Below are 15,668 nucleotides of genomic sequence, written 5' to 3'. Positions count from 1 at the left end.
TTCCATGTGTGTACATGTACCTATAGACGGTATAGTTATGGTATATTCCATGTGTGTACATGTACACATAGCCTAGGTGTGGTATATGTAATGTATGTACTTATACCTGTAGACAGCGTAGGTGTGGTAGTCATTAAGGCTGGTGATCCTTTCTTCCAGTTTGTAGCTGTGCTGGCTCTTCTCGATGCTGAGGTTGAACAGGTCGATGTACGCGTCCAGAGAATACTGGTACATGGGCTCAATAAGGCCCATGTCATTTAGCACGAAGAACAAGATAGAGGCGCGCCGGGCACAGGGCCGATATGCCTGCATGTCGACACACACATGTACGCACACTTGTACCAGTCTTTGAGGAACTGTATTACTGCAGATACTGATCTCTAACCCCACACAATGTGTCTTTGATGATGACGTGCCTGCATTTTGAGGATGTCACATCAATGTTTTATGAGCATGTTTCTTAGGAGGGATATTTTACAAGAGAGCAAAAACTCCAGATGGATCTCAATCTTAAGCGGGGTCCTGCCTCTTCCTCCAACCATCCAATAGCATTTCTTGTTGCCTCCCCCCCCCCAACACACCTCTCTGGCCATGTCAATCTTGATCTCTGTCTGTTCACTGGTTTCCAGCTGCTCAGACACCTCGCTAGCTGTCACTTTGGAGGTCTGCAGAGTGTTCACCAAGTGAACATCATCCAGAAGAGAACCAGTGGCCTCATTCAGCAGCCTGGGCACCCACGGGCATGTGCACACACACACACACACACACACACACACACACACACACACACACACACACACACACACACACACACATACACACACATACACACACACAAAGAGAAAAATAAACATATAAGGAGCATAGAAATTCAGTGTAACTGGCAGTGTAGGTGTAACCATAAGTTACACTGTGATGAGAGTGTGTGTAATATGAGGGGCACAGGTGAGAGCGTATGTGATATACGGGGCACAGGTGAGAGTTTGTGATATAAGGAGCACAGGTGAGAGCGTGTGTGATATAAGGGGCGCAGGTGAGTGTGTGATATGAGGAGCACAGGTGAGAGCGTGTGTGATATAAGGGGCGCAGGTGAGAGCGTGTGATATGAGGAGCACAGGTGAGAGAGCGTGTGATATGAGGAGCACAGGTGAGAGAGCGTGTGATATGAGGAGCACAGGTGAGAGCGTGTGTGATATAAGGGGCGCAGGTGAGAGCGTGTGATATGAGGAGCACAGGTGAGAGCGTGTGATATGAGGAGCACAGGTGAGAGAGCGTGTGATATGAGGAGCACAGGTGAGAGAGCGTGTGATATGAGGAGCACAGGTGAGAGCGTGTGTGATATAAGGGACATAGATGAGACACAGTGTGAGATATAAGGGGTACAGGTGAGACGCAGTGTGATATAAGGGGCACAGTTAAGACACAGAGAGAGGACAGACCCAGCACATTACCTGAGGATCTCATCCTCCAGTTCCTGCAGTTTCCTCTTGCCAGAGGCGATGCTGATCACCAGTGAATCCTTTTGCTCCTCCAGTTCAGGACGTTCCTTCCTTACCACGATCCCCAGCAACTGGGCCTCCAGACCCTGACAAGCAAACACACAAACACGCGGATCCCACATCTGCACAGTCACAAGCATAAGCATTTATTCATCTAGCTCATGCGTTTGTTCAAAGTGACGTTCAAGGTAAGGAAAGTCTGGGGTCAGACAGCACCCCGGGCAATTGGGGTTGAGGGCTTTGCTCAATGGCCCAACATTGATTGATCGCTCTGCCAACCATGCTATTCAAACCCACAACTTTCTGGCCACGTGCACAGACCCCTAACCTACTGACCCCACAGTGGCCCTGCACCATGTGCATGGCACATCGGCCATGCTCCACAGTGAAGCAGGGGGCGGCCTTAAAGGTGAAGTCCCCCCGCGCAGCACATCCGTGTGGCTCTGTGTGTCAGCCTGCGACTGTGGCCCGCATTTAGCTAACGGCGCTGGAACAGCTGTGCTTTCTCACTAATGCATGCTCTGAGTCACACTCTTAATGAAGCAGTGAATCACCACAACTGTGAGCTGTTCAGTGGAGACATGCTCTGATTAGATTCAGAGCTCTGAGGACTAACAGTCCTGCACAGACAGATATGAGGCCCCAGCCAGGGCCTCCTTCCCAGCCACACTCCAACTTAACAAGCTCGCTACACTGCAGACCTTCGTAAAGCCGGACAGACACGCAGATATTCTCGCCACATTCTCACACATGCATCACTGACCTGCTCCTTAACAGCAAAGTTGACAATGGTGGTCTTGGTAGCGATTTCGGGCGTGTAGTGGGGGTTGGACAGCTTGGTGGTGATGTAGAAGCGGAAGTCAGGGTTGTAATCCACCTCCTTGTCGCTCAGTCTCAGCAGAAAACGTTCACCTACAGAAGAGACACCTGAAAGGTCAGAGGTCAGACATTGGGGGGGGGGTTGACTCTGCTGTATGTGAATGTGTCTGGGAGGGATGGGGGGGGTTCCTGACAGACCGACACGGGTGAAGGCTCTGTTGAGGATGGGAGCCAGCGAGGGGTCCAGCTCCTCCCGCACATTCTGCAGCAGCACTGGTGTGCCAAACTGGACCGCGGTTTCAAGCGTGCGCAGGAAGTCGGGAGTCTGCGGGTCGATGACCTTCAGGCCCTGGAGCCAGGGTTGAGACACCACACACACTATCAAACACACACAAATTCACCCTGATGGTGACCATGTGCAGGTTCCTCATGTAGTCCAAAATGCCCTGCAATGTGTGTACTTATGTGTGTGCATGAGCCCTGTGATGGCCTGGCATCCCAGATTTGAGGTGGATAAGCCATTGGAAGATGGATGGAAAGATGTAAGAAAAATCGCAAAGCGTCAGACTTTCCTAAGTGGAAGCACAAATGATAAATTCCATTTTCTTTCTAATTTCAGGGTTAATAGCACCTGTAGGCAACATTCTCATTCAACCGCTGGCCAGCTTCTGCAGTCTCAGAAAGATGATAAAGGCCTGGAGGAGAAACAGAGCAGGGAGAAGAGGCCATCCCACAGAAAGACGGGTCAGAAATACGCAGTGCGCAGAGCGGGAAATCGGCTGAAACTCTGCCCTGATCTCCTCTGTGCGATTTAGAGACGAGTTAAAGCGCATGATTCGTTTTGGTTTCGCTTGGCCAGCCGCCTGAGAACGTGGCTCACCGTCTCCTGCAGAAGGACAGCTACACCGTGATCCCAGCCAGGGGATTTCATTTCATAAGGCATCTCTTAAACGTACTGTGTAAGGCCTTTGTGGAGGAAATTGAATAAGTGAGCGGTGGCCCTGCTTTTGGTGTGGAGAGAGAGTGGGGAAATGGAGAGAGCAGAGGAGGAGGAGAGCTGGGACAGGGAGGGATAGGAAAAAAGCCCCCCCCCCCTCACTCTTTTTGTCTCCATGTTCTTGATCCACTTCAAAGCCTGTCCTTGTGGATCCACCAGGAGGGGCCATCTTAGAAGAGAGAATGAGACGCCGTTTAAATCAGGTCTTGTAATGACTGCTAATTCTATTAGGTTCTATTATGCAGCGTGTGAGTCGATGTCTGTAAAATAAACACATGATGGGTGAATGATCTGTAAAAAAGGGATCTGACTGGGAAAATGCAACATCTGCACGGTGTAACACAATACCGTGCAGCCCCCCAGCTGGAAAGAAAAACGTTTGGGGACAAGCGGTGGGTTTGTGCTCCCCCCATGATATATTTCATAAGCCAGTGGTGGCGAGCTCAACACTCCGGTTGGGATGCGGCTGTGCCCCTGAGGCTGCCATGCACATGCTGATCTCTTTTACAATCGCCCACGTAGGTCGGGGGGAGCTGGGGGCTGGGGTAGGACTCCATCCTGGGACGGCAGGAGATGCTCGGGAGTGCGGTGACCCGGCGACCTAGCGCCTCGCGAGCTGGCACAGCCTGCAGCCCACAGTTTGGCCTCTCCTTCCTGTTTTGGCTCTGTTTATTAATCAGGCTGAGTCCAGACTCCATGCTGCATGCAAGGCCTTTAATCAAGTGCAGCCCCCAGAAAGTTTTCTCTTTTTTGTTTTAAAATGCAAATATTTTCCATGCAAAGCTGTGAAAGGCTATTTGTCTGATGAACCCAGTAGCCTTTGTTCCACTTGGAAAGCTCATATGAGAGACCTTTGCTAACACACTATAAATCAGCCAGCTTAGATTTGTGCATGTCGGGGGGTACGGGGAGGTCTGACCGGTTCCCACGGGTGACGATGACTCCGTTCTCCATGGAGAAAGCGTCAGACGGCAGCCCCTGCATGTTCCAGTCGCGCACGGCGGTGGCTTTGGCCAGGAACGCGGAGAAGCTGAAGGAGGGTGAGCACGGCACCTCCAGCTGCTGCATCTACGTGCGGCCGGGGGGGGGGAAACTGTTAGAGGAGTCTGCCTGAACCCCGCACGGATGAAGAGCAGAAGGGAAGCCAAAGGGAATCAGGATACCTGCTTCATCCAGATGTTGGTGACCATTTCGTCCCGGTAGATGGACAGGAACGGACCCATGTAGGACAGAAAGGCTGCAGCTAAGAGGCAGTCTCCCACCAGGTAGCCCATGTCCATGTCCAGGCCCTGTGCATTTTAGAGGGGAGGCTCATGAGGTTATGGAGGCCCCACAGCATGCCTGCTGTGTCAGACGGCAGCCCCCCCCCCCCCCCCCCCGGTGGCGGCTTAGTACTACCTTGATGGTCTTCTCCCAGCGCTGCCTCTCAGCAGCCAGCCCAGACACCAGCCTGCCGGCCCTGTCCAGCTTCAGCTCCATGTCCTCAGATTTCTGCCGCAGCTTCATCTTCTGGGCCAGCTTCTCGCTGTACTGCTGCTTCAGCTGTTCCAGCTTCTCTCCCACCTAACGGACACACGATGCACCCCCGCGCGCTATCAACGCATTCAAAAAACTGAGCGTGTTCTCATTTATTGCTAAGAAATCAGAGAGGAAGACCAATATTTTCAGCAGCAATCTTCACTCAGTCCATCTGAATGGAGCTTCACTGTGCTGCTCAGTGCGGCGCGTGCAGTGCGCTGATCTGCATCATATCGCTATTCTTATTGACACGGATTCACCACAGCGTACCTATAAGATCACTCAATAGCCCAAAGCAGCTTCAGTTGTCATTCTAGGAAGGTGAACCTGGATGTCCTTGACAGATGTACAAACTGCTCTAAAATCACTAGGGTTAAAACCACCACTGAAGCCATTTTAAATCATGCATTGGTCTCAACTATGTTGTATGATCATGGTGTTTTATGTTGCTGGGCTTAAAGACTGAACGATATACACCTCGGTTTCCACTGTACACCACCTGTCAGTAAACAAAATTAATGTAATGTTTTGCTCTGTTTGTTTTTGCTAATCTTTTAATCCTTACATGCAATTTATTTATAGACAGGTTAGGTTTAATTTTTTTTTTTTAATTCCATTTTAAATGCCTCATTATGTGTGTGGTGAAGAGCATCTACAGAGCCAACACGAGTAGATTACTGAGCACAAGGCAGTGTGCAAGTCAAGGCCTCACAGCACCTAGTCAAGGCCTCGTGGAACCCAGCCAGGCCTTGCAGCACACTGGGGCACCGGTCAGGGCCCCATGGCACCTGGTCAGGGTCACGCAGCATGATAAGGAACCCAGTCAGGGTCTCATGGCACTCGGTCAGGGCCTTGTTGCACACCAAAGCACCTGCACACACACACATGACACACACACACAGACACACACACACGAAGATTCACCTCTCGCAGTTTGTCCTGAGCTTCAGCCAGTGCTGCTTGCTTCTCTGCTAACTGGGACCTGGCCACTTCCAGCTTGGTCCTCTTTGGCTGCACCACGCGGTAGAGACGCCCATACATCTGGGAGATTCAGCATATAGGCATCACAGACACAGACACACATTTGTATTCATATCTTTCTGGGCATTCTCCAATCATTTCTATGGGCAAAACCCTAATCCCAAAATGGTGACCTTAACCCCTACCCAGCCCTAACCTTAACCGAACAAAATACAAATCTTTTGGTATTTTTAGCTGTTTGCCATCCATGCATTTTCTGTACCCACATATCCTGTTCATTGTCACAGGAGTCCTGAGCTTATCTTGGAGGCTATAGGCGCAAGGCAGGGAACGACCCAGGATGGGGCACCATCCCATTGCAGGACACACTCACACACCATTCACACCCGTAGGCAATTTGGGTAACTCCAATTAACGTCAGCATGTTTTTGGACTGTAGAAGAAACCCCATGATGACACTGGGAGAATGTGGGAAGCTGGCCCAGAAGATGAAGCTGCAGCACACACAGACTCAAACCCTGGTCCCAGAGGTGTTATAAATCCCAGATTTTTATAAAATTGAGTTTCCCCTTGTGGGGACTGACAAAATATCTTCGCAACGTCAAAATAACACGTTCCTATCACACTGTGGGGACATTACATAAACATATCCTAAGAATGTGATGCATGTGTGTGTAAAGCAGGGGGAAGCAGGGCTTGGGGTGCTGACCTCCATGGCGCGAACCCACATGCAGAGTGACTTGGCGGCCAGAGAGACGCGGCCGATGATCTCGGGCTGGAAGTCAGCCTGGGTGCAGTACTGACTGATCTTCTTCAGAACCTGCTCTGAGATGTTGTCCTTGTCAAAGTGGACTAGCTGCTTGATAAAGTTTGACTCTCCTGGGAAAATGGAGACGTGGAATCATCTCCCTGGTCACAACTGGAATCACCCCCCCAGTCACAGCTTGAATCACCTCCCTAGTCATAGCTGGAATCACCCCCCTGCTCACAGCTGGAATCACCCCCTCAGTCACAGCTGGAATCACCCCCCCCCCTCCAGTCACAGCTTGAATCACCTCCCTAGTCACAACTGGAATCACCCCCTCAGTCACAGCTGGAATCATCCCCCCAGTCACAGCTGGAATCTCCCCCCCCCAGTCACAGCCGGAATCACCCCCTAGTCAGCCTCCATCCTGCTCTCCCTCTTCTGTCCTCCACACCTCTATATCTCGCTGACCTACCTCCATGGTTTCCCTCCTTGCCCATCCACAGCTCTTCCTCCCTGGCTCTCTTACCTAGCTGTCTCTTGGCCTCTGCCCAGGTGGGCTCGCTGCCCCTCAGGATCATGACAGCCTGCATGACTTTCTCCACCAGCACTGGTGGGCGGCCATAGGACTTGATCTCCGTCATGTCTTTCTTATTCAGAGACTCCAGGGCCTGCAGGGCACAGACAGTGGGCCGCAGGGAGTGAGGCAGGGGCGAGTGGAGTGTGAGAGTGGCTGTGCTGCGAATGCAGGGCACTGGGTGGGACCCACACCTTCATGGCCTCCTCCAGCGCGGGTAGAGCCTCATCCAGGTCCCTCTGTGCATTCTCTGCCATGGCCTTACACTTGACCTCTTCTGCACTGATCTTCTCACTATGGGTACTCACCTCCTACACACAGACATAAACACGCAAATGTGTGCGTATACACGCATGAACAGGCTCATATACACATACACACAGAGAAAAGCACAAGTTATTATTTTACTCTAATTAATGTGAATGAACATGGTATTGATGTGACGTAAAAATGGCCTCACCCCTGTGTTGATTACTTTTACCTTACTTGCCAAAAATAATAGAACCAAGGAGAAAATCTAAGAGGAAAGGACTACTTATTCGAAAAATGGAAACTTCTTCTTCTGTCAGTTATCATTTCTAACCTAATGTTTAACAGTTTCCATGGAACTTAGGTAATGCTACCAACAGTAAGCCATTATTTTACTCTCTGGCAATGCAGAACCATAGAACAAAGAGCAACAGAGCGCTGAGGAGATGCGAGGCAGCAGTAACTATGCCCAGAGCGAGTCATGCTAGCAATTCTACTGTCCATTTCTCGGCCACTGATCCAGTATAAGGCGGTGCAGTCACCAGGCGGCCGCACCTGCAGGGTTGGGCTTTTTTTTGTACAGTTTGCATGTTTTCCCTGCATCATGTCAGCTTCCTCCTATTCTGCCTCTAGTCTTTGAGAGTAGCCTGTGTCGCCTGGGACAGATTCTAGGCTCCTCCGTCACCCTGAGCAGGATAATCTTTCGGAAGATGGCTGGACGGATGATCTAGTACAGAGATGTCAGACTCCAGTCCTGCGGGCGGCGGAGCCCTGCACATTTTTGGGTTTCCCCTCATTCAACACACCTGATTCAACTCCTTGTGCTAATTACCACAAAGCTCTTAAGCTGAATCATTTATGGTGGAACAGGGAAAGAAGTAAACTACACAGGGCTCCGGCCCCCCAGGACTGGAGTTTGACACCCCTGGTCTAGTACAACAACTTTATCTTAGACGGAATGAACAGGGACACACTGCTTAGGATGCCCATCATCAGCAGAGCACGCACATACACGTCACTCGGGTAGTGATGCCAGTTCATCCAGCTGCAGGTGGGGAGAACATGAAAAACCTCAAGGGCGGCGCCGTGAGGCAACAGCGCTACCCAGCAAGCCGCCATGTTAGAAGCTGGTTATCATGTAACATTATTCCAAATACTCATCCTGATTATCATGAGTCATATTCATAATATATAGATAAAAATCTTTCTTTATACAACTAACAAATTCATTCCATATACACAGTAGTAACATAACCTACTTTGCAGACCGAGTTGGCCACGTGTGTCGGTTTTTGCGTTTAAATAAAATAGATTTCAATCAATGGGACTCCAGGGGGAGACTTCCTATATTAGCCATTAAGGCTTTTCTCCAAACCAAGGATAATGCGATGCATTGAAGTGCAGCGATGAGCTGCAATGAGACGGCGCGGCTGGAAGCGCTGCCTCGCTCTGCTGTCTGCCCATTTTTTACTCATCACAGCCTTTGCTACATTACATTTCTACTATACTTCTTCCTTTCTCATATGATAACAGCTAATGACAATGAAGAAAAGCAGTGCAAGCAGATTTAAAAGGCCAGGCAGCTGCTCATTTCCATGATCCCAGATTTGTGCTTGTATTTTTAAAGGCACTCTGAGGTAAAGTGTCTCTGTGTGAAGTGCAGCTCCAGCCCAGCCAGGTCGCCCGGACCTTCTGCTGCTCGTCGGTCTCCCGCTTCTGCTGCACGATGACCACCAGGTACTCCTCACACTGCTTCTGGAACTCGGCCACCTTCGCCTTGGCCTCCTCCAGCTCCACAGACATGGCCTCCACATTGCTGCGCGTGTCATCGATCTTGAAGAGGCCATTGCGCAGTTTGGTCACTTGCTCGCCCAGCTCGCCACGCTTCTCCACCAGAAGCCTGGACAGCATGAATTAAGTCAGGTGGGGTACATGTGCAAAGACAGACAAGGTCACAGAGAAGCAGAATGACAGTCAGGGGTACGTCCAAAGAAAAATGGGGTCACAGTCAAGCAAGAAGTGAAACCTAGACACAGGAAAACTGATGGAAAGACAGAATGACAGACAGGGCTATTGGTACAAAAAGGGACATGAGGCAGAATGACACATAGGGGATCAGACAGGTGTACAGACAGACAGACAGAAAGACATAAAGGTCACAGAAAAAAGACAACGTCACAGAAAAGACAGACAGGGACACAAAAAGTCACAATTGTCACAGAAAAAGACATAGAGGGACACAGAAAAAAGACAAGCTCACAAAAAGTCAGATTGGGACACAAAAAGACATGGTGGTCACAGAGAAAGACAGACAGGGATACAAAAAGACATGGTGGTCACAGAGAAAGACAGACAGGGATACAAAAAGACATGGTGGTCACAGAGAAAGACAGACAGGGATACAAAAAGACATGGTGGTCACAGAGAAAGACAGACAGGGATACAAAAAGACATGGTGGTCACAGAGAAAGACAGACAGGGATACAAAAAGACATGGTGGTCACAGAGAAAGACAGACAGGGATACAAAAAGACATCGTGGTCACAGAGAAAGACAGACAGGGATACAAAAAGACATCGTGGTCACAAAAAAGACAGACAGGGACACAAAAACTCATGATGGTCACAGAGAAAAACAGACAGGGATACAAAAAGACGGACAAGGTCACAGAAAAAGATGGGTACAGAATACTCTCACAGACAGAATTGTCAAAATGGAACAAATGACCTGCATCTGAAAGCGCAAAACTGCTTTTCAAGTCCATTCTCAGGATGCATGAGACATATGAATCAGACCACCTCCTGAGGTGAACAGCCTCAGAATTTAAAATATCCGTGTTCTCTGCCCTTTCTTCTGTTCAAGCCGGCTACAGTAAAGCAGCTGAAAGAGCCAGAGTGACAGACACAGAGGGAGGGAGTGAGAGCTGCTGACTGAGATAGGCAGGCCAACAGACAGCAGGAGAAGGGGGTGCAAAAGGGCACCAACAGAGAGGCGCATATCAAGCGGAGGCAGATGCTGGGCTCCATTTGATTCAGCAGAAGTGGCGAGCTGACAGAGGACAGGCAGTGAGGCCCAGGGAGATGGTTACTTCTTGAATCCAGACACCAGCTCCAAATAGTTGGTGGGGGTGACATAGTTATGTCTCTTCAGCTCCACCTTCATCTTTTGGGAGTAGTGGCTCACAGACTGGTGAATTGTCACAAAGATGCTGGCCACCTTATTCTGAGCCTGAGAAGGGGAGAGGAATTAAGCCTGACAGAGTCAATGGGTTACAGACAGGGGGTACAGGACACAACGTGTGTTAGTGGGTTACAGACAGAGGGTACAGGGTGCAGTGTGTTTATAGAATAAACAGTGACTATGGAGAACAGGATCTTACCCCCTCCATACTGCCCAGTTCCAATCCATCCAGGTACCTCTCGGCCACCTCTAGAAGCGCATCGTGGGGCCATTCGGAGAACCAGTTGATGGTGGTGCAGTTGACCAGAGCGGGGTACTGCCGGATCCGATTTCTGCCCAGCACAGGCAGAACACATCAACTTCCAGAAGACAACGTATCACAGTCTCTTCTATTTAATTTACGACGAAATAAAGTTTTTTTTTATTTCAGTTTTTTTTATTTCATATACACTTTTTTGGATACCTGTCATCTAATATGGAGATGTATATCACTGAATTCTAAGGCTAATCAGAATCTTTACAATCTAAATTTCAAAAACTATGATACAGTACATGATCATACACTATATGATCATTTTTGAAATTTAGGTTTTAAAGATTCTGATTTTAGCTTTAGAAAATGTTGTTTATACGATATAAAGTCAATAAAATGTAATACACAGTAAAATTTGAAACGTCTTCTCCCTGCAATACAGGTAGACTACAGAAATGTGAGCAGACATATGTATAATGTAGAACGGCAGTACCACACAATGCACTGCTTCCTATTTCACGTCCTTCCATTTTGTAACTGCATATAACATATTAGGAGGGGAGACGGTTTTCACATGTTTTCCTGCCAGCGCTCCTTACTTAAAAAGCTAAGCTATTGTGAGCAAGTGTTGGGTCAAGTGTTGTGCTACTGTAATGCTATTGTGGTGCTAATGTTGGGCTACTGTGGGGCTAAGGAAATGCTAATGTGGGGTCAACATCGGCTTTTGTGGGGCTGTTGTAATAAGGCTGCACAGGCCATACCTGAAGAGGTCACCTACGGGACTCATGCACAGTACGATGTGCAGGTTGTTCCTAACTCTCTCCAAGAAGTAGCTGAACATGGCGTCAGAATGTTCTGGGATGTTGGCTACATTGGACAAAGCCCTCTGGACCTGAGGGGTGATAGTAAATACATACAGAGACTATCGGTTTGCAGTTTAGTTTACCTGGGAAAACCTGGATCACTGCAATGAAACAGTTAGGGTATACAGTTGCGGCCCATCTACTGAACTTGAGACTGGACCTTCACTTTAGCAATATCCAGCCACATTCGAGCACAGAGACTGTGGCTCTGACCTCATCGAGTTCATCCGGCTTGTAGAGGTTGGGAACTTCCCCAGAATTCAGCATGTTGTTGATGTCCTCCAAGAAAGACTCGTCCAAAATTTGGGTGTCGTTGAACAAAAACACTGTGGGCTTGTTGTCAACACCAGCTTGCCGGTACAACTTCTTAATGTCTGCATCATAGAAATGATACCTTTTATCATAACCATTATTAATCTCCTACAGAATTCAGAAGTATTTAAATTTATTTGAATTGGTAGCACTAAAAATAAAAATATGATAGTGGGACATCACTTTATAGCTTTTCTCTACACCATCTGTCTTATAACCATAGTTTCATTAATGGCGAAACAGAATGGCATGAAAGGTGCATGATTGTATATGTAAAGTACTATAATATTGTCCCTCTCTGGTGAAAGCCACGTGTGTCTCCTTTTACGATTACAATTATGACTATTGACTATACATGGAATACACCAATTCTTCTCCGTATACTGATAAAAGTCATCTAGTATTTATGTTTGTGCTAGTTAATGTGTATTCATGATGGTCATTTGTATTGATCACTAATTAACATTGATAGCTAGATACACTATCAGTCAAAAGTTGTTGCACACCACAAGTTTTTGCTGCTTTTCCATTTATTTCATAAACTGCGTATTTTTTTTATTCTTGTCAAGCACTGGAAATTTGACTGAACAACTATAAGTGAAAATACTGTATAAGTCATATAAAACAACGTTATTTTATAACAAAGAAAGAGCATGTAACAGTGCCAGTCTGACATCCTAGTAACTGGTTGTGGGGTGATGATGATGTGGTGAGTCAAATTACTGGCTGTCCTTTAACTTTGAATGCACTAGTTAACTGTTTCATCCCATGAAACAGAGCAGTATTTAATGTCCCTTGTAGAAAAAGGATGTCTTGAATTTTCTCTGCTGTTATAACTGCTAGAGGAGGTTAGCTCGATGAATCAAAGGTGTGAAATTTTCATGTTAATAAAGATACTCAAGTGGCGAATATACTGTCAATTTATTTGTTAACAAAGAATACTGAGTGTATTTTTAGTAAATGTTAAGTGAGTAACATTCAAAAATAAACATTTCAGTGTGCAGAAAACTTTTGACTAGTAGTGTACAGTAGCTAGCTAACGTCATTGTGAAAAGCAAGATTAATTTGTACCTTGTTGACACTGACACATGAGTATTTATCTTACTGACGTTCATTTAAAACATTAAACCATTCACTCATGACTTTGTAAAGATTTCTATTGGTGGTGCTAAAGATGTCTACATTATTTTAGGTTTATTTTGCAAAGCAGAACTACTAGATGACTCTTTCCCTCTCTGACCTCCTGTTAGATGCCTCCTTCTCTCTCTGAACTCTTGCCACGTGACTCTTTCCCTCTCTGACCTCCTGCTAGTTGCCTCTTTCTCTCTCTGAACTCTTGCCAGGTGACTCTTGCTGTCTCTGATCAAGATGACAGATGACTGTTATTCCCTATTGCTCCTTGACAGGTGACATTTACCATCTCTGAACTCTTGTTTGCGATACTGTTTGGTGACTTCCACCTCGAAGACTTGATAGCCACAGATGAAGGACGCAAGGCGGGAAAGGCTCTGCCGGCCCGATCCTCCAATGCCTACCAGCAGCATGTTTCCCCGAGGCTGGCTGATCACCCGCACCACATGGGTTACTGTGAGAATCAAAGATGAGAAGATGCAAAAGCATGGATTGTTTTTTTTTTGTTGAACAGGGAGATGTCATTGACATGGCAGGGAGTCATTTTGACCAACTGATTTACATTTTAAAAATCTGATTTCCTATTAACTAAGAAATACTTATCCCGAATTGGTTAAACTACAATTTCACATGGCTAACCCACCGCTCAAATTCATATGTATGAGCAGGAGTATTCAAAACACAGTAGACTTGAAGTGTCATTTAAACTTATTTGCAATGTCCTCCTGTCAGGCTTAGAGACAATTCTTATGAAAATGAGAACAAACGAAAGTAGATTTTTAAATGCTATCAACAAGTCTGTGTACAGCGAACAGATTGCCAATGGGAGAGAGCACAAAAAACTCAATATGCTTCAGCCATAGTGTTGGTTTCAGAGGCTAAGACATTAAAAATTGACAGCACTGACAAACTGTTTAGTCTGTGTTGCAAAACATCTGCCAAAGAAATGAATTCAAAAAAAGATGTAAGCCCACAGACTTCAGCTATAAACTGTCGTGACAGATATGGAGATCCTATCAGTGCAACAAGTGTGACACAACAACAGTCTATAATGAGTGTAATAAAGAAATCCAGTCAATGCAAGCCATCAACCTGAAGGCAAGGTAGAGTTTCTGGATTCTGTTAAAGTTCCTGACTTCAAAACAGACACGAACATCTGTTGACTAAAGCAGCTCGCTGTCAATGCAACAAAAACAGCTGTAGGGAAAGAAATCCTTACTTCAAGAGCTAGAGGAAAAAAAGGAGGGAAGCAAATTAACAGGTCTGCTCAAAGAAAAAAAAACAGTCAAAACAATGTCTACAAGAATAGAAAATGACTGGAAGGTTGAGGAGCCCTGTGCTCCGTCATGATGTGCACTGTAGGGGAGCAGGACATGTGTTCAGGCAGGCTGGAGAGGCACTTCAGAAGAAAAAAGCCAGCAGGAAGATCACCAGGGAGACTATACAGGCATGGATAAGGACTGATAAACAGCACGGGGTTATAGATGAGGACCGACAGAGCAAGGGGGAGGGCGGATAAGCAGAGCACAGCGGTGTAGGAAATCTGTTCAAGAAAATGTCACCTAACCAAGCTCATCAAAGAACAAATTCAGTTGTATACATTTGCTAGAGCAGCCCACACGCTGTTGGACATGCTTCCAGTCATGAGCAAACTAACGTGATGAATCACAGAGATGACACTGACTTTTCACAGGCGGATTATTTTAAATACTGTGGGAAAATGCTTTAAGGAGCCAAGTGACACTTTGACAGCTAAATTTCTAGGCAACTCTTGAACTTTAATAGAGACCTATTATTGACCGTGAGCTGTCAGTAATAAGAAAAGCATGGCAGTGAATGGAAAATTAATCACGGGAGACCGAAAATCAAATAAAAGGCAAGACCCCGGGGGTTGGCCATGATCAATGGATCAGATGCGCCAAGAGACTAAATGCCATTTTGTTCAAAATGACTGCTTCGATTCCCAGTCCACATTAAACTGTAAGCCATCCAGCGCCTCAGCAGACTGACACTGACCGTGTTTGATGGCATCATGGAACAGGACCAGGTTCATAGGCACCACGCCAGAGCTCAGGTTGTAATCCTCTAGCTGCAACTCCATGAAGTTTTTCAGGGTCTTGATATCTGTTATGTCTTCATACACCCTGGGATTGTTCAGGAAGTCCCCTGAGACACAGAAAGCAGTGAAGTGCATCTGAACACTGATGCAGGCATTGCTCTATCAATCTGCCCATATCCCATCACCCATCAGTCTGTCAGACCCCATGCATCATTCATCCATCCTCTTGCACAGCATACCGAAGATGGGAGGCTGCTTGTTTGGGCAAATGCTGTGGTACGTCAGGTCGAAGTAGGAACCCAGTTTTTCACCCAGAAGGACCATAAATGCCTCCATGTCTCCTTGATCAACCAGCCGGTCGGAGAACACTCTGCAGAGACAGACCAGCTCGATCTGACCTCAATAAAAACTTCATCAAACAGTTTCAAAGTCAGTTACAGCCTCCAATCAACCAGTCTTCCAGGTTTACGGAGTTGAACATGGCA

General features: G+C 47.1%; 1 protein-coding gene across 1 annotated transcript in view; it reads right to left on the bottom strand.

Annotated features, from left to right (window-relative positions):
* The window catches only part of dnah2 (dynein, axonemal, heavy chain 2), a 94,083-nt gene that overhangs the window by 14,374 nt on the left and 64,041 nt on the right, over positions 1–15,668 (bottom strand). Inside the window, exons 54-74 of the mRNA XM_049029269.1 lie at positions 15,423–15,553; positions 15,141–15,290; positions 13,411–13,578; positions 11,895–12,055; positions 11,580–11,710; positions 10,765–10,897; positions 10,474–10,613; positions 9,075–9,285; positions 7,331–7,447; positions 7,089–7,230; positions 6,524–6,693; positions 5,758–5,874; positions 4,714–4,878; positions 4,479–4,604; positions 4,235–4,383; positions 3,418–3,484; positions 2,517–2,667; positions 2,263–2,411; positions 1,452–1,585; positions 582–726; positions 107–306 (exon numbers count right to left, since the gene is read on the bottom strand). Of these exons, the coding sequence (XP_048885226.1) occupies positions 107–306; positions 582–726; positions 1,452–1,585; positions 2,263–2,411; positions 2,517–2,667; positions 3,418–3,484; positions 4,235–4,383; positions 4,479–4,604; positions 4,714–4,878; positions 5,758–5,874; positions 6,524–6,693; positions 7,089–7,230; positions 7,331–7,447; positions 9,075–9,285; positions 10,474–10,613; positions 10,765–10,897; positions 11,580–11,710; positions 11,895–12,055; positions 13,411–13,578; positions 15,141–15,290; positions 15,423–15,553 (3,057 nt within the window). The remainder of the gene's footprint in view (positions 1–106; positions 307–581; positions 727–1,451; positions 1,586–2,262; positions 2,412–2,516; positions 2,668–3,417; positions 3,485–4,234; positions 4,384–4,478; positions 4,605–4,713; positions 4,879–5,757; positions 5,875–6,523; positions 6,694–7,088; positions 7,231–7,330; positions 7,448–9,074; positions 9,286–10,473; positions 10,614–10,764; positions 10,898–11,579; positions 11,711–11,894; positions 12,056–13,410; positions 13,579–15,140; positions 15,291–15,422; positions 15,554–15,668) is intronic.

This window comes from Brienomyrus brachyistius, chromosome 10 (assembly GCF_023856365.1).
Source record: "Brienomyrus brachyistius isolate T26 chromosome 10, BBRACH_0.4, whole genome shotgun sequence".
Taxonomy (NCBI): domain Eukaryota; kingdom Metazoa; phylum Chordata; class Actinopteri; order Osteoglossiformes; family Mormyridae; genus Brienomyrus; species Brienomyrus brachyistius.
This window is presented reverse-complemented; position numbering and strand designations above follow the sequence as displayed.